The sequence below is a fragment of the Podarcis filfolensis genome (assembly GCF_964270895.1).
Source record: "Podarcis filfolensis genome assembly, chromosome: 17".
Lineage (NCBI taxonomy): Eukaryota > Metazoa > Chordata > Lepidosauria > Squamata > Lacertidae > Podarcis > Podarcis filfolensis.
This window is the reverse complement of record NC_139621.1, coordinates 6,845,774-6,867,548: the sequence shown is the minus strand read 5'-3', so window position 1 is coordinate 6,867,548 and position 21,775 is coordinate 6,845,774. Positions and strand designations below refer to the sequence as shown.

At 48.1% G+C, this 21,775-nt stretch overlaps 2 protein-coding genes across 3 annotated transcripts in view; one reads left to right on the top strand and one right to left on the bottom strand.

The window, feature by feature from the left end:
* The first annotated feature begins 4,520 nt into the window (after window positions 1-4,520).
* On the top strand, window positions 4,521-14,097 carry SPC24 (SPC24 component of NDC80 kinetochore complex). The gene is made up of 6 exons (XM_083594229.1): window positions 4,521-4,812; window positions 5,940-6,132; window positions 11,185-11,329; window positions 12,680-12,772; window positions 13,694-13,770; window positions 13,855-14,097. Exons 1-6 carry the CDS (start codon window positions 4,606-4,608, stop codon window positions 13,959-13,961), a joined length of 822 nt encoding a protein of 273 aa, XP_083450355.1. The 5' UTR covers window positions 4,521-4,605; the 3' UTR covers window positions 13,962-14,097.
* The window catches only part of KEAP1 (kelch like ECH associated protein 1), a 20,959-nt gene continuing 13,269 nt past the window's right edge, over window positions 14,086-21,775 (bottom strand). For both annotated transcript variants that reach the window (XM_083593460.1, XM_083593459.1), the window contains exons 3-6: window positions 20,486-21,171; window positions 17,392-17,597; window positions 16,012-16,188; window positions 14,086-15,263 (exon numbers count right to left, since the gene is read on the bottom strand). In XM_083593460.1, the coding sequence (XP_083449586.1) occupies window positions 15,100-15,263; window positions 16,012-16,188; window positions 17,392-17,597; window positions 20,486-21,171 (1,233 nt within the window). In that variant the 3' untranslated portion in view covers window positions 14,086-15,099. The remainder of the gene's footprint in view (window positions 15,264-16,011; window positions 16,189-17,391; window positions 17,598-20,485; window positions 21,172-21,775) is intronic.

Genomic DNA, 21,775 nt, shown 5'->3' with positions numbered 1-21,775 from the left:
TGATAAGAGCAAGCCTAATGCAGGGCATTTAAGGAAATCAATTGGCATTGATGGGTCCAAGAAGCACAGCTAGCCCTAGCAAAGCTGCCTAGAGCAATTCTAGCCAGCAATATTGTCTCAGCATATATGCAGGGAATGAGCCAAATCTTTATGATGATATAGCATGCAGCTACAAGGTAAGCAGGCCCCTGTTGCACTGGGTGCTCTCGGTCCCTTAACTGTTTATGTAGGAGACGTGCAATCAATAGATACTAAGTATGTGGAAATGTTGTTGCCTGTGGCAGCAAGCTATCATGTGCTTTGTTTATATACGCTTAGAGTAGCGGTAGGCAGCCATTTTTTAACTTCCCTTGGCAAGTGGGCCGCAAATCAACTCTAAGGAGTAAAGAACTGTCCCTCTATCCCAGCCTTCCCAAAATGGATGCCCGCCATGTTTTCGACTGCAGCACCCTCTGCCTTCAGCCAGCAAAGCCATCCCGGCCAGGGCTGATGGGAATTATAGTCTAAAACTGCTGGAGGCCACCAAGCTGTTGAGGCCTGCCTCTATTCAATGGGGACTGTTTTATGCCCTGCCTTTTCGCAACAAATGCATTCAATGGGGCTCACAAAAACACGGAGCCAATGTGACAAAAGGAAATAAAATATAAACAGCAGCATTAAATTATACTTAAAAGACACTCAGATAAATAAAATGCTTGCTGAAAGGTGAGCAGCAGAGGGCCAAGTGAACTTCTCTTAAGCAGACTATTCCACACCTTGGGCACCACAACTGAGAAGGCTCTTTCTTATGGGCAGTTATGTCTCAAATCATGTGAGAACAGGTAGGGGGACTTCCACAGAGGAGCAGACTTCTCAGGTAATAAGGGAGGGGGCAATTCCAGAGATAGATTGGACATTTAGAGCTGTAACGATAAAAGCTAACACAGAAACAAATTTGCAGTGGGTGTAAAAAAACAAACAAAGGTAAAGGACCCCTGACAGTTAAGTCCAGTCGCAGACGACTCTGGGGTTGTGACGCTCATCTTGCTTTACAGGCCAAGGGAACCGGCGTTTGTCCACAGAGAATTTTTCCGGGTCATGTGGCCAGCATGACTAAACCGCTTCTGGTGAAACCAGAGCAGCACATGGAAACGCCGTTTACCTTCCCGGCGGAGCAGTACCTATTTATCTACTTGCATTTGACTTGCTTTCGAACTGCTATGTTGGCAGGAGCTGGGACCAAGCAACAGGAGTTCACCCTGTCATATGGATTCAACCTTCTGATTGGCAAGCCCAAGAGGCTTAGTGGTTTAGACCACAGCGCCACCCGCGTCCCCTTTTGCAGTGGGTGTAGCTGATACAAAATCCAGTAATATGCTCTGATCTCCTGGACCAGACAAAGGCTGCCTATGTTTTCATGAGAGATGCCTGATCTGATGTCCCCTTCCTGTTCCCTCTGCCATATATGTAAACCCCACACTGGCTAGAATGCACATTCAATGTGAACATGACTCCCTTCCACTTTCCATCTTGCACGAGCATCTTCAGTATCAATTGTGAAAATGCCCTGAGTTTATACATTGTGCCTGGGCTCGGTTTGATGAAAGCCAGACAGAGATATGCCCACTTGATTTGTTTCCAAAAACTCCTTTCTTGCAGAAGCAAACCCAACCCTGGGAGGCGATCCTTGCGCAGAGGAAGCGAGAGGGATGGAGAGCAAGGCTTTTCTCAGCAGCCCTTGGTCGCTGTCCATGGTAACTGAACTGCTTGGCTCTATCCCCCAAGGAGCTCTCCAGTGAGACTCCGGCTCTTCACTCACGTGCCTTTGCCTGCATCTCCCAGAAGCTGTGTGCACTGGAACATAGCTAGGCTTCTCCTGCTTCTACGTAAAGACATGTAAGGAGGGCGGGAAAGGATGCTTGCTGGGAATCTGCATGAAACCTAGCGTTAGCTGCCCAGCTCAGGGAAGATGTACACGTGCAAAAATAAGAGCACCTTGGTTTTCTTTGTATTTTCATTGTTTGGATTGCTGTTCCATAGTGATTTTTTTACTGAGAGGATTTTGTGGTGTACAAAATGCACTGTGGGTATGTCAGCTTCATGTGTGTGGAGAAAACTACAGGAGCTGGAATTTTTGCTAAGCCTATCTATTTTGAAAGTGTTGCCTAAAACTTAATATGCAGATGTCAGTCATACACAGATAGCAAACCAACAAACCTATCCAATGGTTTATTTCCATTTTCCTACTCCCCCAGCCCCAAATGAAATACAGTGGTACCTTGGTTTACGAACTTAATCCGTTCCAGAAGTCCATTCTTAAACCAAAGTGTTCTTATACCAAGGTGTGCTTTCCCATAGCCGTGGGGGCTCAATTTGCAAATAGAGCACACTCAACAGGAAGCAGAACATGTTCTGCTTCCAAGGCAAAGTTCACAAACCAAAACACCTAAATCCAGGTTTGCAGCATTCTTAATCCAAGTTGTTCATAAATGAAGCTGTTCTTAAACCAAGGAACCACTGTATGTGTATTTGGTTACCTCCTTTCATGGGCCTGTCAAGGTCATTCTTTCTCTCCATATGAATCCCCTTCTCCCCTTCTCACTACCTCTCTCTGCATGACTAGAAATTATTTCTCAACACCCCCCCCCACCAATCTTCTCTTATTCTCTCAGAATTTGAATCCCTAATTCCTACTCTAATTGTGGGTGATTTTGACATTCAGGTTAGAGTCCCCAGTTCCTCTTCTCTTGAATTCCTTCCCCATTTGCTAGACATATTCTTGGTTGACTGACCGAACCCAAAGAGTGCTCATGTTTGGTGCCTCATCATCCTGGAAATAAGAGACAAGGTGGGGTGCAGCAGGGTTCTGTCCTGGGCCTGGTGTTGTTCAACATGTTTATAAACAACTTGCATGAATGAATTGAAGGGCTGCTCATCAAATTTGCAGATGACACCAAACTGGAAGGGGTAGTTAACACCGCAGAAGACACAATTGGGACCTTAACAGGTTGGAGAACTGGACCCCAACTAATAAAATGAATGTCAATAGAGACAAATGTCAGGCTCTGCTCTTAGGCAGGAATATCCATCTTCACAAATATAAGATGGGGGACACTTGGCTTACCAGTAGCACATGTGAAAAGGATCTAGAGGTCTTAGTGGACCACAAGCTTCACATGAGTCAACAATGCCATGCAGCAGCAAAAAAAAAAAAAAAAAAAGCTATTATTCTAGGGTGCATCAACAGAGGTATAGTGTCCAGATCAAGGAAAGTCAGTACCGTTCTATTCTGCCTTGGTCAGACCAGACCTGGAATACTGTTTCTAGTTATATGCCCCACAATTTAAGAAGCATATTGACCATCTGGAATGTGTGCAGAGAAGGGCAACCAAGATGATCAAGGGTCTGGAAACCAAGCTATCTATCTATCTATCTATCTATCATCTATCTATCTATCATCTATCTATCTATCTATCTATCTATCTATCGCAATGGTTAAAGGAGCTGGGTATGTTTAGCCTGGGAAAGAGGAGACTGAGAGGAGAAGTGATAGCCATTTTCAGATATCTTAAGGGCTGTCAGATGGAAGATGAAGCAACCTCATTTTCTCCTGCTCTTAGGGGTAGGAATCAAGCCAATGGGTTCAAGTTACAAGAAAGGAGATTCTGAATCAGAAAGAACTGTCTGACAGGAAGGCCTGTTTGACAGTGGAACGGACTCCCTCGGAAAGTTGCGGGCTCTCCTTCCCTGGAAGTTTCTAAACGGAGGTTGGATTGCCATCTGTCAGGGGTGATGTAGCTGAGATCCCTGCATTGCAGGGGGTTGGACTAGATGACCCTCGGGGTCCCTTCCAACTCTAGAATTCCGTGATTGTATAATTCTATGAAATGTGTTAAAGTGCATGTAGGGGAGGGGTGCTGGACTGATTCTTTGTCTTCACAGGGCAGTCAGCTGCTCCTTGATCTGCTGGAGCGGCTTTTGACACTGAATCTTCAGGATAGGTTTTCATAGGCTCAGTCTTGCGCTGAGTTTTCTCTCTGGTGGTCTCCAGTAAAAAAGAAAAGAAAAAGAAGGATAAAATCTGCTCAGACTATTGCTGACCCATAATTGTTAAGCTATGCAAGCAAAACTGCGCGCCTTTGGAACCCTCTTCTCTATAAAGCTTTCGGTGCGGTCAGTTTGTGCAAATGCGGTTTACAAGAAAAGCGAGTCTCGCAGCTATTTTTTTTATATTAAATATTACGTTAAAAAAAATTAAAAATGTTCTGTATATGGAAAAGCAGCTTCGATCGCGGAACCGAGTCGGGGTAGAGCAGCGCCCCCTGGCGTCTCTTCGCGGCGAAGGCGTCGCCCGCGTGGAAGCTCGGCGCTATCGGGAGGGCGGGGCAGGAAAGGAGGACGAGGAGGAAAGGGGCGCATGCGCACGAGAGGAAAGGCGGGTGTGTGTATGTGCAAGCGGCAGGCAGAAAAACGTTCGGGCTTGGCAACGGTCGCGCGCGCATGCGCTTTGAGTAACGAAGCCGGCCGCTATTGAGGCGGGGGAAATCATAAAGTTAGGGAGGGAAAGTGTAGAGTGACACAACGACATGGACTTCCGGGGGAGGGAATCGAAAACGGCCATTGGCTATGATTCCTCTTTTGGGCGGAGTCCGCTGTATTTTCCCTATCATTAGGGTTTGGAGAGGAACGACGGAGCCGCGCGTGCGCGTGACGTCACTCCAGAAGCGGCCAGTGAGCGCTTCGCGAGTTTCGACGGCGCCCAATCAGGGCGGACTGTTCGCTGAGCGTTTCAGAGGCGCCGAGTTCGGAATCCGCGCGGGCGACGCCAGGAAGGCAAGCGAGGAGGGTCCTTCGCTTCTGAACCTCGCCGTTCGACGTGAGGCGTGTCCCCGTCCATGGGCGCAGCCAGGATTTACTTAGGGGGGGGGGCTAGGCCTAAAGTGTGGGGGGGCCGGGAGGGGGAACCAAGTTATCTGCCGTGCAGTTGGTCATTTAGTTAGGCATTTTTGTTTATTTACTTGTGCTTTTTTGGGGGGGGTAGCTACGCTCATGCCCCTGTCCGCCGGGCCTGCTCTGATTGCTCGAGGCTCAGCTCAGTCAAGGACGCCTTAGACCATGTGCAGAGTGCCGGCGACGAACCTGGGGTTTTGGTGGGGCAGGAAGGGAAAGGCCGGCGGGGGGGGGGCAATAGCCGGGCGCCCAGTGCCCCTCGAGCAGCCCCTTTGACGCTTCCTTCCGAGTATGGCGCCTTTCTTGCGCCAGGGAGGCAGCAAGAACTGACTGCTCCGAATACGGCATTGAACGGGCGGGTGGGGTGGGGTGGGGGGCAGGGCACACGGAGAAAAATATAGTTTTATTATTTGTCGAAACCCGCCCATCTGACTTGGTTGCCCAGAAAACTTCCCTACACAGGGCTGCCTTCATATGTCTTTCTAAAAGTTGTATATTTATCTTCTTGACATCTGATGGGAGGGCGTTCCATGGGGGGAAATCTGTGGTTGCAAGAAAACAGAAATATATTAATGAGAGGAAACAAAATCCCAGGGTGATGCATGCTCGGAAGCTTTTGTATGCTTCTGGTGGTAATCCATCTAATAATAATAATGATTTACAAGTGCACTTGGCTACATTGGTGTTGGGTAGCCAAATACTGTAAAAACTGGTAGAAAGCCTTTGTAGCAGATACGTCCTGAGGCTGAGACTTTTTAATAATAATAATGGGTTGGTCTTTTGTCTTTCCCTACTGGGAACAGTAGAAATGGTAAGGCACACTGCTGCTTCCACCCTGTTTTGCCCATATTGGATGACTCGTCCATAACTTGCTGCCACTTTTGGCATTTATGCAAAGGGACTTTGGGTGGGGGGGATCAAGCAGGAGATCACCCTTCCTCTGGAAATTGCTGGGAGATTGCATGCCTTAGAATCCCCCAAATGCTGACCCTCTTCCCCCTGCCCTTTAGCTTGGCATATTAATAGGTGCAATGGCTGCCCTCAGTGAAGAGTTACAACATCTAGACAGAAGGACCAAACAGCTGCTTGAAATGATGACAAGAGCCAATGGAGCAGAAATCCTGAAGGAGACTCTAGTGAAAGAGGAGCAGATGCTCAACAAGCTCTGGGATACTCAAAAGAGCACAGCCCAGCTGCTGAAAGGTACACCTTTCCCTCTAACTGCATGGCAGCAGTTATGATTATGTTACTGGGTGTGATATTATGTATCTCTTAATTTTGTTACAGGTGGCGACCATTTAAGAGGCTTTTTAGAGGGTGCTCCCCATTTATGTGATTTTATGCTTATGCACGTCGGGGCCTGGAACACCAGTATCTACCGTATTTTTCACCCTATAGGACGCACTTTTTCCCCTCCAAAAATGAAGGGGAAATCTGTGTGCGTCCTGTGGGGCGAATGCAGGCTTTCGCTGAAGCTTGGAGAGCGAGAGGGGTCGGTGCGCACGATCCCTCTCGCTCTCCAGGCTTCAGGAAGCTATCAGCAAGCCTGGGGAGCCCGCGGGAACTCCGCAGGGCTCCCTAGGCTGCGGATAGCAAGCAGCCTGCTGCCCGGTGTGCGGGGCGCGCTGAAGCCGCGGCTGGGGGGGGGATCAAAATTTTTTTCTTTATTTCCCCCCCAAAAAACTAGGTGCGTCCTATGGGCTGGTGCATCCTATAGGGCGAAAAATACGGTAAGTTGTATATAACAGATAGGGTGTTATTCAGATAAGTTTTACAGTGGTACCTCAGGTTAAGTACTTAATTTGTTCCAGAGCTCCGTACTTAACCTGAAACTGTTCTTAACCTGAAGCACCACTTTAGCTAATGGGGCCTCCTGCTGCTGCTGCGCTGCTGGAGCATGATTTCTGTTCTCATCCTAAAGCAAAGTTCTTAACCTGAAGCACTATTTCTGGGTTAGCAGAGTCTGTAACCTGAAGCGTATGTAACCTGAAGCATATGTAACCTGAGGTACTACTGTACTCTACAGTACACCCTTTGAAATTAATGAACATGACTAAGTTAGGCCCATTAATTTCAGTGGGTCTACCCTTAGCAAAACTTAGCTGAATACCAGCCCTCATGTATTGAAACCCTGTATAGACCAGGGTCTTTGCACTTGCTTGGGGTTGGATGAACATTATAGCACCACATGTTCCTAGTCCACTAGTGAAGTTTAACTATCAGGTGTTAGTCTGATCATTGCCTGCATAGGAACTCCATGGTTGGATTATATATCTTTTGGGTGACTTTCCATGCTCTGAAGTTCAGGGGGTGATGATCTAATCTCATACTGCTTTTCTTAATTAGTCCAAATAGTCCAAATAAAATGTTCCTGATGTTGATCCTTCATTTATTTTTTAGCACTCTGATTTAGTTTAGCAAGTGGGTTAGTGCATTGCAGTTCTCTGTGAATTCTTTATTTTCCTGTTGTAATCCAAAGTCCTCAGCAACTCACTTTCGGTTTCCCTTTTTTATACTATTCCATTGAAGATCGTTGCCAGAATCGTAATAAAAATTTCACACAGTCAATTTTGTGATTAAACCATAACGATGGCAATAACAAGATAGTCTTTCAATCCTGCTTGCATTTCAAACGCCAGTCTTTCGGGAAAGATTTGCTGAATTAAACAGCAAATATAACATATATCAAAAGAGGATAATGGAGGCTCACCTCCCCCAGCCTCTGAATTACCGGTAGTTTAGCAAGCGGGTTAGTACATTGTAGTTCTGTGTGAAATATTTTTAATTTTCTTCTCTTTATTTTCCTGTTTTAATCCAAAATCCTTAGCGAAGCTACTTTCGGTTTCTGCACACAAAGGTAAAACTCAATGTGTCACATCCAAGACAAAGGGAGATCTAGCCTTCCACCATTAGCGCCAGGCAGATATCCAAAATTCCCTTCTGTGATCTCATTCCGGCTGGTAACAAGCTGATGCCTCAGCGAAAACACTGTAACTCCCATCAAGAATTATTTTTATCATTCCATTGAGGATCGTTGTCAGAATCTTGTCAAAATTTCACACAGTCAATTTTGTAGTTAAACCATAACAATAACAACGATATTCTTTCAATCCCGCTTGCGTATTTCAAACAGTCAGTCTTTTGGGGGAGATTTGCCGAATAAAACAACAAATGCATAATATATCAAGAGAAAATAATGCAGGTTCATCTCCCCAAACATACCAATCCGATCACAATGAAAGCCCTTCTTCAGGTCGAAACCTTGGCACTCAGTGGTTGATTCAGTTAGCAGAATACTTTATTCCTCCTAGTTCAGAGCATGCCTGTTAATTAAGTCCAAATTTCATCTTAAGAACAGGTGCCCTCCGCTCATGGCAACAGCTTTGGAGAGTTGCCGAAACGCACAATGGATTGCACCCAGTGCCGCCGCCCCCCGCATTCCTTCAAGATGGAATGATCTGCGGGTGGAGCAGCCCCCCCTGGCCCTGGGGGTTTTTTTGGAGGATAATTACTCCCCTATTATCCTAAATTAGCCGCATGGAAAGGCTCTGTTCGAATGGGCACAGCCGTTCACCATGGTGGACAGACAGGCATTGAATATGTGGCTTTTTTGGTCCTGGTCCTGAATGGGGTAACTGTGCCCCTGAAGGACCAGGTGCGCAGCCTGGGAGTCATTTTGGACTCACAGCTGTCCATGGAGGCACAGGTCAAATCTGTGTCCAGGGCAGCTGTTTACCAGCTCCATCTGGTACGTAGGCTGAGACCCTATCTGCCTGCGGACTGTCTCGCCAGAGTGGTGCAAGCTCTGGTTATCTCCCGCTTGGACTACTGCAATGCACTCTACGTGGGGCTACCTTTGAAGGTGACTTGGAAACTACAACTAATCCAGAATGCGGCAGCTAGACTGGTGACTGGGGGCGGCCGCCGAGACCATATAACACCGGTCTTGAAAGACCTACATTGGCTCCCAGTACGTTTCCGAGCACAATTCAAAGTGTTGGTGCTGACCTTTAAAGCCGTAAACGGCCTCGGTCCAGTATACCTGAAGGAGCGTCTCCACCCCCATCATTCTGCCCGGACGCTGAGGTCCAGCGCCGAGGGCCTTCTGGCGGTTCCCTCATTGCGAGAAGCAAAGCTACAGGGAACCAGGCAGAGGGCCTTCTCGGTAGTGGCGCCTGCCCTGTGGAATGCCCTTCCAGCAGATGTCAAAGCGATAAACAACTACCTGACATTCAGAAGACATCTTAAGGCAGCCCTGTTCAGGGAAGTTTTTAACGTGTGATATTTTACTGTATTTTTGGTTTTTATGGAAGCCGCCCAGAGTGGCTGGGGAGGCCCAGCCAGATGGGCGGGGTATAAATAATAAATTATTATTATTGTTATTATTATTATTATTATTATTTGATTGTACTATAATTTGGAAGGTTTTAATGTGGTTTTTATTGGATTGTTAAAATGGAAAATATAGTAAATATTATATTTTTTTTAAAAAGGAACTCCGTGGTTGGAGATAGCTGAATTTTGTTGATTCACAAGTGCATCATGGGAAATGGGGAGAGGAGGGAAGAGAGAAGGGCTGTTTGGAATTTGGTGAAAGTGTGGAGCTATGTTCAAAACCTGAACTATTCTGAATCTATTTGCTAGATGGGTAGCTTCCTACCAGCTCTCTTTGGCACGTTGCAGTTTGGTTGCAGAGATGTACTTGTGAGGGGCCGGAGTGTGCGTGCAGTTCTCATCTAGACACTGATAGGGTTAACACGAATCTCATCCTTTTTCTCTCTCACTCTTGGGTGCTTTTTCTCTTAATGAAATTGGGGTTTATTATAAGGGAGACCTAATGTTGGTTTGGCATACTATCCAGTCAGTTCAAGTAGTTGTCACCAGCCTCATCTTCCCTTTAATTCTGTCTGTGTGCAAATCCTGCAGCTGAGAGATCAATTGGGTACCTGATTAACTTTATTTAGGGGCCAAGTCCTCCTATACTTCTGGGGGAAAAAATGGCTTGTTTTGCCTTAGAGTGGTAATTTTAAGGAGAAAGGTTTGAGGGGATGATAAGTAACATTATTCAGGGGAGCAAACTTTTATCTGACAGAATGCCTGGTTTTAGTAATTATTTTAGCTGTATAATGTACTTTGTTCTATGTAGCTTGCTTTTTGTAATGGCTTAGGCTACACAAATAAATAATATTCATAGCAAAATTAATATCTGCAGAATTTAGAAAGTTTTTCTCCACTGTACTCCTCCACCTCTCCCCTCTAAAAGAAATGAAGATTTTTTTTAGACACCTATACTAAAGGAGGATAGCAAATGTATGAAAAAGGAAGTATCAAAAGAGGAGATGAAGGAAGTAATTAAAAACTTGAAGGCAGGAAAATCTTTGGCCCTGATGGATTCTCCGCATCCTTTTGAACAAACAGTTCCACAGATGGCCACAATATTTTAGCTGGTAACTCGCTTCCCACAACTTGGAAACATTCAAGAATAGTAAAGGTAAAGGGACCCCTGACCGTTAGGTCCAGTCATGGCGCTCATCTCACTTTATTGGCCAAGGAAGCTGGCGTACAGCTTCCGGGTCATGTGGCCAGCATGACAAAGCCGCTTCTGGTGAACCAGAGCAGCACACGGAAATGCCATTTACCTTCCCACCGAAGCGGTACCTATTTATCTACTTGCACTTTGATGTGCTTTCGAACTGCTAGGTTGGCAGGAGCAGGGACAGAGCAACGGGAGCTCACCCTGTCACGGGGATTCGAACCGCCGACCTGATCGGCAAGTCCTAGGCTCTGTGGTTTAACCCACAGCGTAGTTATTCCCAAATCTCACCAACTGATCTTTTTGTTAAATCATAGAATTGTAGAGTTGGAAAGGATCCAGAGGGTCTTCTGTAAAAAAATATCCTCATGTTCATGGATTCTCAGTATGGCTGTGTTTGATTCCAGTGGGGCTTTGCCATTAGTAGTAATAATGTTTGTTTGCTGATAAACATTTATAGGCTGCATTTTGTTAAAAGGTAGCAAATATATGTGCAATTATATGTCTGTCTGTCTCACATACAATTTAATACAAAATCAAGTATCTGCAAAAGTAGTACATTTCTGACAGTAGAAATCTGTTAAAAGCAGCTGTCATAAAAGAACAGATGATCCCAAATGTTTTCTGGAAGAGGGTTGATTTGTACTGCTACCTAAATACCATCAGGAGAACTGAAGTGGGTGCTTTCATAAAGTTGGTATCCTATCCTTTCCTTGTGACAGATCTCATGACTGCAGAGGAGAAAGTGGCCCAAAAACTTTGCGACAGGGAACAGCAGCTGAATGCAAACCTCCAAAAGCTGCAGAAAATTGAAGATGAATTGCTCCAGGCAAATGAGAAGGCTGCTGAACTGAGGACCAACACCAAATATCCTTTCCCATTTGCATATGGTGCCAAATCGAAACATTCCTTGGTGGGAGGTCAATCCCTCAAACATTTCTCCCCTATAGAGCATGCTACAGATCAGCCAAGGTTTGGTAACTTTCCTAAGTGAAGGTGCATATCCCACCCTGGGTCAGCAAGGCAGGGTATGTCTACTCATGTTTAGCCACCTGAGTGGATTTAGCTTGATTTGTCTGGACTGGTATTCAGCTGTATTTTCAGTTGTTATGTCCTTGCTAATTTCTGGTGAGTTATTCACTGTCTCTCTCTCAGAATTGTTGATTTCAACAAGCAGGGATAACAGCTGTTGTTTTGACGAGGGCAAGACTTCACTTTACCTTTTCCCAACCCTTCTTATGGGAAGGGACACTGGTAAAGAACCTACTTTGAATATAGAAATTCTCAATCCCTGGTAGCCTCACAAAAAGGACCTTCAATACTGGGGCTTAGGAAGACTTGCCCATGAGATCTCAGGGAGACGCCGCTTCTCAAAGTAGACACCATTCGGCTTGATGAAGCAACTCTTATTTACTCAGGAGTCTCGCTTTTTGAAATCAGATTTCTTACGAGTGCATCTTAACTACCCTCAGCTTTCCCTTTCCTCTGTACATGCTTATATATTTTGGGATGAACAGAATCAAGTCAAGAGACACTTTGCTGAAGGCACCTCGGCCTTGGATTGGGAAACGTGAGGTGTTCCATATGTTACTGGACTCTAACTCCCATCATCCCCAGCCAGCACAACCAATGGTTAGGGTTGATGGGTGTTGTAGTCCAACAATATCTGAAGAACCATAGGTTTCCAATCACCGGTACAGTCATACCTCGGGTTACAGACGCTTCAGGTTGCATTTCTTCGGGTTACGGACCACCGAAACCCAGAAGTACCGGAACAGGTTACTTCCAGGTTTCGGCAGTCATGCATGCGCAGAAGCACTAAATTGCAATTTGCGCATGCACAGCAGCGCCAAATTGCAACATGCGCAGACGTGCTGCTGTGGGTTGCAAATGCATCCTGCACGGATCATGTTCGCAACCCGAGCGTTCACTGTAATCCTAATTTTTCCCACTTGTAAGTTGAGACGGAGGGAGACAGGCTTATCCAGCTCAGCTGTCCACCATGTGAAGACCCTTTTGCTTCATTGTATTGTGTTATATTTCTAGTCTGCTTTTTTGTACAGGCAGTCAAGTAGATCAGAAAGTTTCGTGGCACCTCGTTGCCCTTCTTCAGAGGACAAATAACTATTTCAGAGTAATTTGCCCTTGCTGAAACCAATAGCCCCTGTTGGGTTTGGGGAATGCATCATAGTTATTATTCCTTAACTCACATCATACCGTTTTAAGGAAAGAACTGGAGGCTTTGAAAGAAGAAATCAGGCAGAAAGAGAAGAATGCAGATAATGATGCCATTGTGTCCAAATCGGCTATGTAAGTAGAGACCTCCCTCTGCTCCTTTTATTTAAACCTAGTCTTGTGAATTGGTTAGGGAAAAGGTAGATTATTGTATCACTTACCCTTTATTAAATGTTTCTTAAAAGTTGCCCAAGCCAGTGACAAGAACCTCTGCTTCTTTTCCCACTGAGTTAGAGGCAGAATGCTGCTGGCTGCAGTTTCAAGAACATTTTTAAGTACAAGAAGATTCCTGCTTATATCCTGAGATGGAGTGATTGTGAGTGGTCTGTACAGAAGTGTTGGCCTAGCATCGTATCCCAGGTCCAGCTATAGATAGTGGCTCAATTCAGACATTTTGATCTCTAGTCTAATGCAACCATAGTTTATTGGACTGGGAATGAGGCATAATCCTGTGTCTATTCTCTTTGTCCCTTCGTGGCTTCTTCCTTGTCCAGTGACACTGAACTGGTTTAAGAGTTCCAAGTAAACTGGAACCCAGTTTTGTTACTTCTCCCTGAGGATTCTGGGTAATGAGCTCCGATAAAACTATCCACTTTTTAATGGCCAGTGGGTGCAATTGGGATATTTCCCCCTACCCACCCTTGAATAGCCAAGGGACTGAGCCATGAATCAAGAAGTCCTCACATTGCACTTATTTACTTCGCCAAACCTTTATTAGGCATTACAGCACACATTGTATCTTGGCCTCTGCCCCCTCCACTACTGGCAACTGAGGAGTAATTAGTGACTTACCTTACAGTGCTCTAAGGATGACAACCAGCTTGGGCTTATGAAGTGCTTTGAACAGTAGTATCGTGCATAAGTAGTATTGTGATCACACAGATAGGATTTTTATGTTCAGGGGGCTGTAGTATATATAATGGATCTCAGCCACAGGTGCCAGAGTAGGCAATGATCTGATCTGGGAAGCTTCATACGTTCAATTTTGTCTTACAGGTATATTGTGCACCTTTATTACCAGATCTGCCGCATCGACTGGGACTACTCCTGTGAGCCAACAATAGTCAAAGGAAGTATCCTTCCGCTGCAGGCAAATAGGGGTTCCTTGCAGGGAGGGGAGACATAATGTTTTCTTCCTTAACCCTTTTTGCCTTCAGTTCATTATGGGCCAGACATTGCTCAGCCTATCAATCTTGACAGCAGCCAACACTCCCGCAGCTTCATCTGCGACTACCTGTGGAACCTTGTGAGCACAGCCTGGTGAAGGAGATGACCCTTGACGTGAATGTACAGTGGCTGTACCTATTATAGGCGATCAGTGTTCCTTTCCCTGTTCTAATGTTTGTCAGAGCTGTAAATAGAGCGCAAGAAGAAATAAACTTTCGTACTAATCGCAAAAAGTTGCTTTATTTGTGTGAGAAGTGTAATTTAAAAACCAGTTCATTTCAAGCCAGTAAGTTTGATGGTAAAACCAAAACCAAAACCAATTGATGCAGGAAGCACCCTGGCCAAGCACTTCTCATGGGGTGGCAATAATGCAAAAGCAGCCAGGGCCCACCTGAAGTCTTTTTAAGTCCTGTTCTATGTTCACTTACCTTGCAGAACTATCAGCCACACAAGAGCAAACAGTCTGCCCAGTTTTCTTCCTTTTGCAGCATTCTGTCAAAATTTACCAGTTTGAATAGGCAGGGGGAACTTTAGAAAAATCCAGACTTGAATTTGATGTCAAACTGTCTGTTCAATAAACATTTCAAATAGGCAGGAATGCTCTATTTACAAGGTATTCCCAAGCGTTCCATGCAAAGGAGACCCCCACCCCCAATAATTAGACTATTCCTTGCCAGACATCTGGAAAGAAGGGCACTGTGAACATCAAGCTCTCTTCTGCAATTCTCATAGACAGGCAGGTTCCTTTTTTAGACGATTCCCAATACAGTCATACCTCATGTTACATTTGCTTCATGATACGTTTTTTCAGGTTGTGTCCTGGGGTGACCTGGAAGTACCGGAAAGGGTTACTTCTGGGTTTCGCCACTTGCACACAAGCGCCAAATTGCACCGCACACCTGCGCAGATACGGCACTTCAGGTTGCGGGCTTTTCATGTTGCGAACGGGCCTCCAGAACGGATCCCGTTCGCAACCAGAGGTACCACTGTACTAGAATGAGGCAGGGTCAATCGTAAATCGCCAGATACACTACCCTGATAAAAACTCAGAGCAGGGACAGTTCTTCAGAGTCACTGCCCCTCATAGGTAGTTCAAATTCAGTTTTGAAGTTTTGCTCATCCTTGGCACTTTTCCTTGGTCCTGGCAGAACAGAACTTAGCACTAGGCATGTCTTAATACTGAATCCTCTCCCATTTGTTTTCTTTCCTCCATTTGAAAGGAACTGTACTCTCTCTTAGCAATGGCAGTTCTCATCGCCCTGTTTGCGGCATGGCTCCATGGTGACGGCCACCCCCACCCCACTCCGGCCTGATGTCATGTGGGTCACCTCAGTCCAAGTATCGGTGGTGGGATCATAACATTCAACACTATCCAGGAAGGTGTGACCATCATAGCCACCTGCATGGGGAGAGAGCCAGCAATTAACACACACAAGAAAATCAAGCGACCATGTCCAACTAATCGCTCCCACCATGCCTGTGCATAGGTAAAAAAGTTAAAGGCCCCATGACAGTTAAGTCAAATATGACTATGGGGTTGTGGTGCTCATCTTGCTTTCAGGCCGAGGGAGCTGGCGTTTGTCCACAGACAGCTTTTCAGGTCATGTCACCAGCATGACTAAACCACTTCTGGCACAATGGGACACAGATGGAAGCCAGAGCGCACGGAAACACCGTTTACCTTCCCACCGCAGTGGTACCTATCTATCTGCTTGCACTGGCATGCTTTCAAATTGCTGGGTTGGCAGAAGCTGGGACAGAGCAACGGGAGCTCACCCCGTTGTGGGGATTTGAACTGCTAACCTTCCGATCGGCAAGCCCAAGAGGCTCAGTGGTTTAGAGCACAGCACCAGTAGACTTGTGTTAGCACAATAGCTGCGACACCCCTATATTGGCTTGGGAGAACCCTGGGAACAGCATAGGGGAGATGATTTCATCAGGCAAGCTGATGGAGCAATCTGTTTAGCCCCACACTGAATTCCTCTCAGTGTCTTTATCCACCATACATATGATCATATTCTCTTTTAAAAATATAGATATGCTAAGGGGGGTGGGGGCAAAAAAGAGCTATGCTAACCCTGCCCTCCGCAGCCATTTGTTCTTTTGCCACCTCCCTCCCAGCAGAGAGCTACCCTGGCCAAGCTTACCCAAGACGTAGATCTTGCCCTGGTGCACAGTGACCCCTAGCGCACTCCGGCGGTGGCTCATGGGTGCCGCAAAGGACCAGGTGCCCGCCTCCACATCGTAACGCTCCACGCTGTTGAGTTGTAGTGTGCCATCAAAGCCCCCCATGGCATAAATGCAGTTATTGAGTGCACAAACCCCTGTGGGAGGAAGCAGCCGTGTTAAGACAGACTAGCCTGACCCCGACTCATCCCACCGTATTCAGAGGCCCCACAGATATTTACGCAGTGTCTCGTTTCAAGCAGTACGTGTGAAGTCTTTTGGCTTACCTAATGAAGCATAAGGCATTGTTTCCCAGAGTAACCCCCCCCCCCAATTTTTGCATGACAATCAGCAATAAGGAGACTAAGACCTCGCTGACCTATCGCCAGTAGGAGACGGCTGCATTACTATTGCACAGGCCTCTGCACCAGGAGGGCCGGCCCATCAGCAAAACAAATGGGCCTGTGAGTGCCATGCGACTGACTCATCTGCGCTGCAGCTGCACTTCAGCCTCTAGCCTGGGGTGGGGCACCAGATGTTTTCAGACTACAAGGCCCATTGTCCTCAACCATTCACCGTGCTGGCTGGAATCTATGGGAGCTGGAGTCTGGCATCATCTGGCAGGCCACAGGTTTCTCCACCCGAGATTTAGGTTATCACTGGGAGCTGCTGCCAGGACCATATAACCTAAAGGACCTACATTGGCTCCCAGTACATTTCTGAGCACACAATTCAGAGTGTTGGTCCTGACCTTGAAAGCCCTAAATGGCCTCAGCCCTGTATACTGGATGGAGCGTCTCCACCTCCATCGCTCAGGTCAGAAACAGGTCCAGCGAGGGCCTTCTGGTGATCCCCTCGCTGTGAGGCTACAGGGAAGTAGGCACAGGGCCTTCTCCGTAATGGCACCCTCCCTGTGGAACTCCCTCCCATCAGATGTCAAGGAGATAAAGAACTAAACAACTTTTCAAAGACATCTGAAGGCAGCCCTGCAGAGGGAAGTTTTTGATGTTTGATTTTGTTTTTAATATTTTGTAGGGAGCTGCCCAGAGTGGCTGGGACAACTCAGTTAGATGGATGGCCTAATAATAGTAGTAGTTGTAGTAATAATAATAATAATAATAATAATAATACCACCATTACTACTAACACCATTGTCAATCTAGGATGCCCATTCAATATAAGAGCAGTTGGGAAATTCAGAGAGTAAAACCAAATCTGATCCCTCGACCCAGGCAGCACCCATGGCCAGATGAGAGCAAAAGGAGCGCACCTCCAATCTTGGCGCAACCAGCAGAGAAAAGACAGCCTTGGTGAAGGTTCTGGGATACAGGAACCCAATTCCTTTCCATCGCCCCACTTACCTGCTCCACTCCGGATGGTATTCATTGGGGCAATCATCTCCCACGTGTCCCGCTCAGGGTAATAGCACTCCACTGAACTGTGGCGGCAATTGCCATCGAAGCCCCCCACCGCGTACAAGAGACGGTTCAGCACAGCCACCCCGACACCAATGCGACGGGTGAGCATGGGCGCCACTAACTGCCACTCGTCCCGCTCTGGCTCGTACCTGGAGGAAGAGAGGGGAGGAGACGCCTCAGGGCATGTCGACAATGTGTGCGCATGAGCAAGGGGCTCAGGCTAGCACAGAGTTAAGCAACTGCAGGGAGGGGGGCACCAAATCTTGGCTCCTGTATCCAGAGGTGCTTGCGGGAGGGAGGGGCAGCTGCAAAAGACAGGACATGCTTGCAGTCCGTGTTGGGGCACGAGGTCTGGCCCCCCAGCACTTCCACAAAGCCATCACTCCATAAAACTAGCTGCTGGCCAGGAAAGGCTGCATTTCACACCTGTTCAGATTCAAATAAGCAGCTGCCACCACCACCTTGTTCCTAGGGCCTCCTCCAAAACGTCAGTCAAACAACAGCAGATGAGCAGAGCCCCTGTGTAGCCAAAAGGTCTCCCCAAAACTCAAGGGAAGATTGTTAACAGTCGGCACAGAACTAGATATCTGGCTTCCATCTGAAGAGAAGATCAAAACCCTTCTGGTTTCAAAGGAGCAAGGAAATAACTGAAAGGCAAATTTCTGTTCCTGGACAATTCACCAGAGGCCTCTCTGCTGACACCACCTGCTTTTTCAGGGGTGTCTGAACAGTATTAGTCTCTAGAAGCCTGCACTCCACACACCGCCACCCCTCCCTCTGGAAAGTTGCAAGGTCCTACTTTAAAAGTCATAGCCAAGGCTGGCTGTGTATCTGGCACCCATGCTCAAAACTTGGGTTTCAGAGCGAATTTTCTCTGTTTTTTCCTTTTTTTGAAAAAGCAAGGATCATTGGCCATGTGACCAACCTGGGTGAGGCAGGGTGTAGAAAGAGCGACAGGAAACAAGTGAATTTTGCTCCTGACTCAGAGGGGAACCACCTGCAGCCTGTTTACTGTCCTCTGACCTCCGTGCTGTCTGAAATAGGACAATCAAAATGGCCGCTATTTCCTCACTCTTGGGTATCTCATGCCGGTTCCCCAACACCTCAGATCGAGGGAAGCAGGTCTGCAGGTACCTTCTTCCAGGTCAGGGCAGAGTGTCAGGGCTTCCTTTGTGGTTCTTTCAGTTATCAGCAATTCTGAAGCCAAGCCACTTCCTGTCCCCGCCCTCAAAATAACCTTCCTGTTGACTTTTCTTCACTTGCAGGCACCTGGGAGAAAAAGGGCACCCAGGCAACCCTGTCCCTTTGCAATGAGGTCATCAGCTTTGAGTTGTGCATGCTGCCGGCACAGACAGCAGCCTCCTGAGAACCCACGGGCCCTTGCCACCCACCCAGTACCTGTGCAGGGGAGAGTCCCACAGGGTCATGCCAGATGGGCAGACGCCCCAGACTGGCGATGGGGGACCTTTGTACGTCCAGACACTGATGGACTGCAATCACCCTCATCCGTGACCCCTGGCCACTGCTGGCCAGGAGTTGGGAGTCCAGCAACGTATGAAGGACCACAGAGCTCCCCATCCCTCCCTAGACTCAGCCCCCTTTCCTGTCTGGGTCATATTCATGGGCGTAGCCAGGATTTTTGTTAGGGGGAGGCAGAACTTGGTTGGGGGACAGAGCCAGCGTGATTGGTCAGTTAAGCATTTCTCTTGTTTTACTTGATCTAGGGGGGAGAGCTGCCCTCCTCCGGCTGCGCCCATGGCTATATTTCCTTAAAGGAAAATCTGTAGGGAGCCACATGCCGGGGGTGTGTGGTGGGATCAAAACCAGGCGTAAGCAGGGCCTGCACAAAAGGTGGTGTCAGGGAACTGCCATCGGAGCCAGAGGCGGAGGGAAGGCTCCAGAGGGGTTCCGGAGAGCGTCCCGGGAGGGAGAGAAGCAGCCCATCTTCTGGGGAAGGAATTCAGCGTAGCACCAGTGGAGAAGGGGGGCAGATGGGGGAATCGGCGAGGTGGCTCCATGACTCCTCGCCGGAGACCAGCGGGGAGAGCACGGGTCCTCCGCTGCCCACACCCTCCCTGCGCAGAAGGCTTCCGCACAGGGAGAGTAGGCGGCGACTAGGCGTCAAAGAGCTTCTTTGCTGGAAGAAGTTCAAGAAACGCCCACTGACGGATTCTGCCAGCGATTGAGACAGCCACGGGTGAGTGGCTGTCCCAACAGAAAGGGTTCACCCAGGTAACCCAGCCAGGTGTGGCGTCGATTTACACACGAGCAACCCCTAGAACCATTACAGGTGGGTCCTTTCTTTTGAACATCACCTTCTCTTTCCCTCCCTCTCTCCACCAGGCTGCCCAAGGAGGGGCAGATCACTCTTGCTAGGGGTCTGAACTGACTGCCTTCCCATTCCTGCAATCTTCTCTCCCTTTCAGCTCCTCCCCATCCCTCCCAAGCGTATCTGTCCCTTTCCAAAAGTGCCGGGGGGAGAAGGTGCCCAATTTAAAAAGCACCAAAGGTAAAGCCACAGCGACAAAGGAAGAAGCAGGAACACACACAGCAAAGTACCGTATTTTTCGCTCTGTAAGACGCACCCGACCATAAGACGCACCTAGTCTTAGAGGAGGAGGACAAGAAAAAAAATTCTCTCCCTCTCTGCGCAGCGCCCCTTCAGTGAAGCGGGAGGAGAAACGGAGCCCCTTCCATTTCTCCTCCCGCTTTGCTGAAGGGGCGCTGCGCAGAGAGGGAAAGCTGTGCAGCGCCTCTCCAGTGAAGCAAAGCCAGGAGAGCAAGAGGGATTGGGGCGCACCGATCCCTCTTGCTCTCCTGGCTTCAGGGATAGCCGCCCGAAGCCTCCAGAGCGCAGCGGGAGCGCTCCCGCTGCGCTCCGGAGACTTCGTGTTGCTTTCGCTGAAGCCATGGAGCCTGCATTCACTCCATAAGACGCACACACATTCCCCCTTACATTTTAGGAGGGGAAAAGTGTGTCTTATAGAGCGAAAAATACGGTGCTCTTGCAGGGCCCTGTTTCTCATCCACCCCTTACCTCTCCACGCTGTTGTGATGGTTGCTCCCGAAAGAGCCGCCCACCGCGTAGATCATGCCATCAATCACCCCCACGCCAATCCGATTACGTGCCACGCTCATAGGAGTGCAAGGAGACCACTGGTTCGTCATGGGGTTATAGCAGTCAATGGCACTCGAGTCCATGTTGCCGTCGTGGGAGTTGTTCCTCCCGCCCACCGCGTAGAAGAGTCCGCTCACCACGCAGCTGGCCAGGCCGCTGCGGGGCACCTCCAGGTCAGCCAGTCGAATCCAGGAGCCGTCACAAGGGTTGTAGGCCTCCAGGTAACTGAGAGACCGGTGGTAGTAGCCACCCGCCGTGTAGATGAGCTGCCCCACTTTGGGCGCCCGGCAAGACACATCCTTGGTGGGCTTGTGCAGGGTGAGGTCCTGGAAGATCTTGGCCAGGTAGTCCTTGCAGCGCGAGTCCGACTTGAGGATCTCGCACTTCTGCAGCTGCATCTGGAGGAAGTGAGGGGTGAGCGAGTGGCAGCGCACGGCCTTGAGCAGCGCCTGGACGTAGAGCCGCCGGTTCTCGCAGTCATACTTCACCCAGTTGATGCAGGCGTGGAAGACTTCCGACTCACAGCGCACGTTCAGCTCGTCCCTGCTGATCAGCGTCACCAGCTGGCAATGCGAGAGGTTGAAGAATTCATCCTGCTTGGAAACCTGCAGTGGGGTGGGGAAGAGAGACCCAGGACATGACAGCAAAACTCTGCAGGAGACGTTTTGCAGATTCGCTAGAGCCCTTCAACACAAGACACTTTCCTTGACCGCTCTGCAAGGGGGAGCAAAGTGCCTTCTGGTGCTACGGTGAGACCACAATGAGTGGTGCAGGAGAAGACCAAGCTTAGAGCACCCTTCTCTCTCTCCTCTCCACCCCACCCTCCAGCCAAATAAAAGAGTCCTGGGGTGGGGTGGTGGGGTATGAGATTTCTGAGGCTCTCAGATGAGCAAGGGACTGCATGAGAGATTACCGTATTTTTTGCTCCATAAGACGCACTTTTTCCCTCCTAAAAAGTAAGGGGAAATATCTGTGCGCCTTATGGAGCAAATGCGTGGTCCCTGGAGCCGAATTGCCCAGGGGCGAAAAGCAGATAATGCTTTTTTTTTTTAAAGAAAGAGGGGAAGGGGTGTTGAAAGGAAGCTGCTGAGCAGCTGATCGGCTAGCGATCAGGAGGGAGATAAGGCTGCGGGTAAAGGAGGCTGCCGGGGGAGGTGAAGACAGCGAACTTACAAGGAGAGGAGACAGGAAGACTAAAGCAATGAGGAG

Excerpts from the sequence above, each read along its gene's own strand:
- SPC24 (XM_083594229.1), top strand. The coding sequence starts at position 4,606 with ATGATTCCTCTTTTGGGCGGAGTCCGCTGTATTTTCCCTATCATTAGG. Across the intron at positions 4,813-5,939 it reads GCGCGGGCGACGCCAGGAAG|CTTGGCATATTAATAGGTGC; the intron begins GCAAGCGAGGAG and ends CCTGCCCTTTAG. Across the intron at positions 13,771-13,854 it reads GCCAACAATAGTCAAAGGAA|TTCATTATGGGCCAGACATT; the intron begins GTATCCTTCCGC and ends TTTTGCCTTCAG.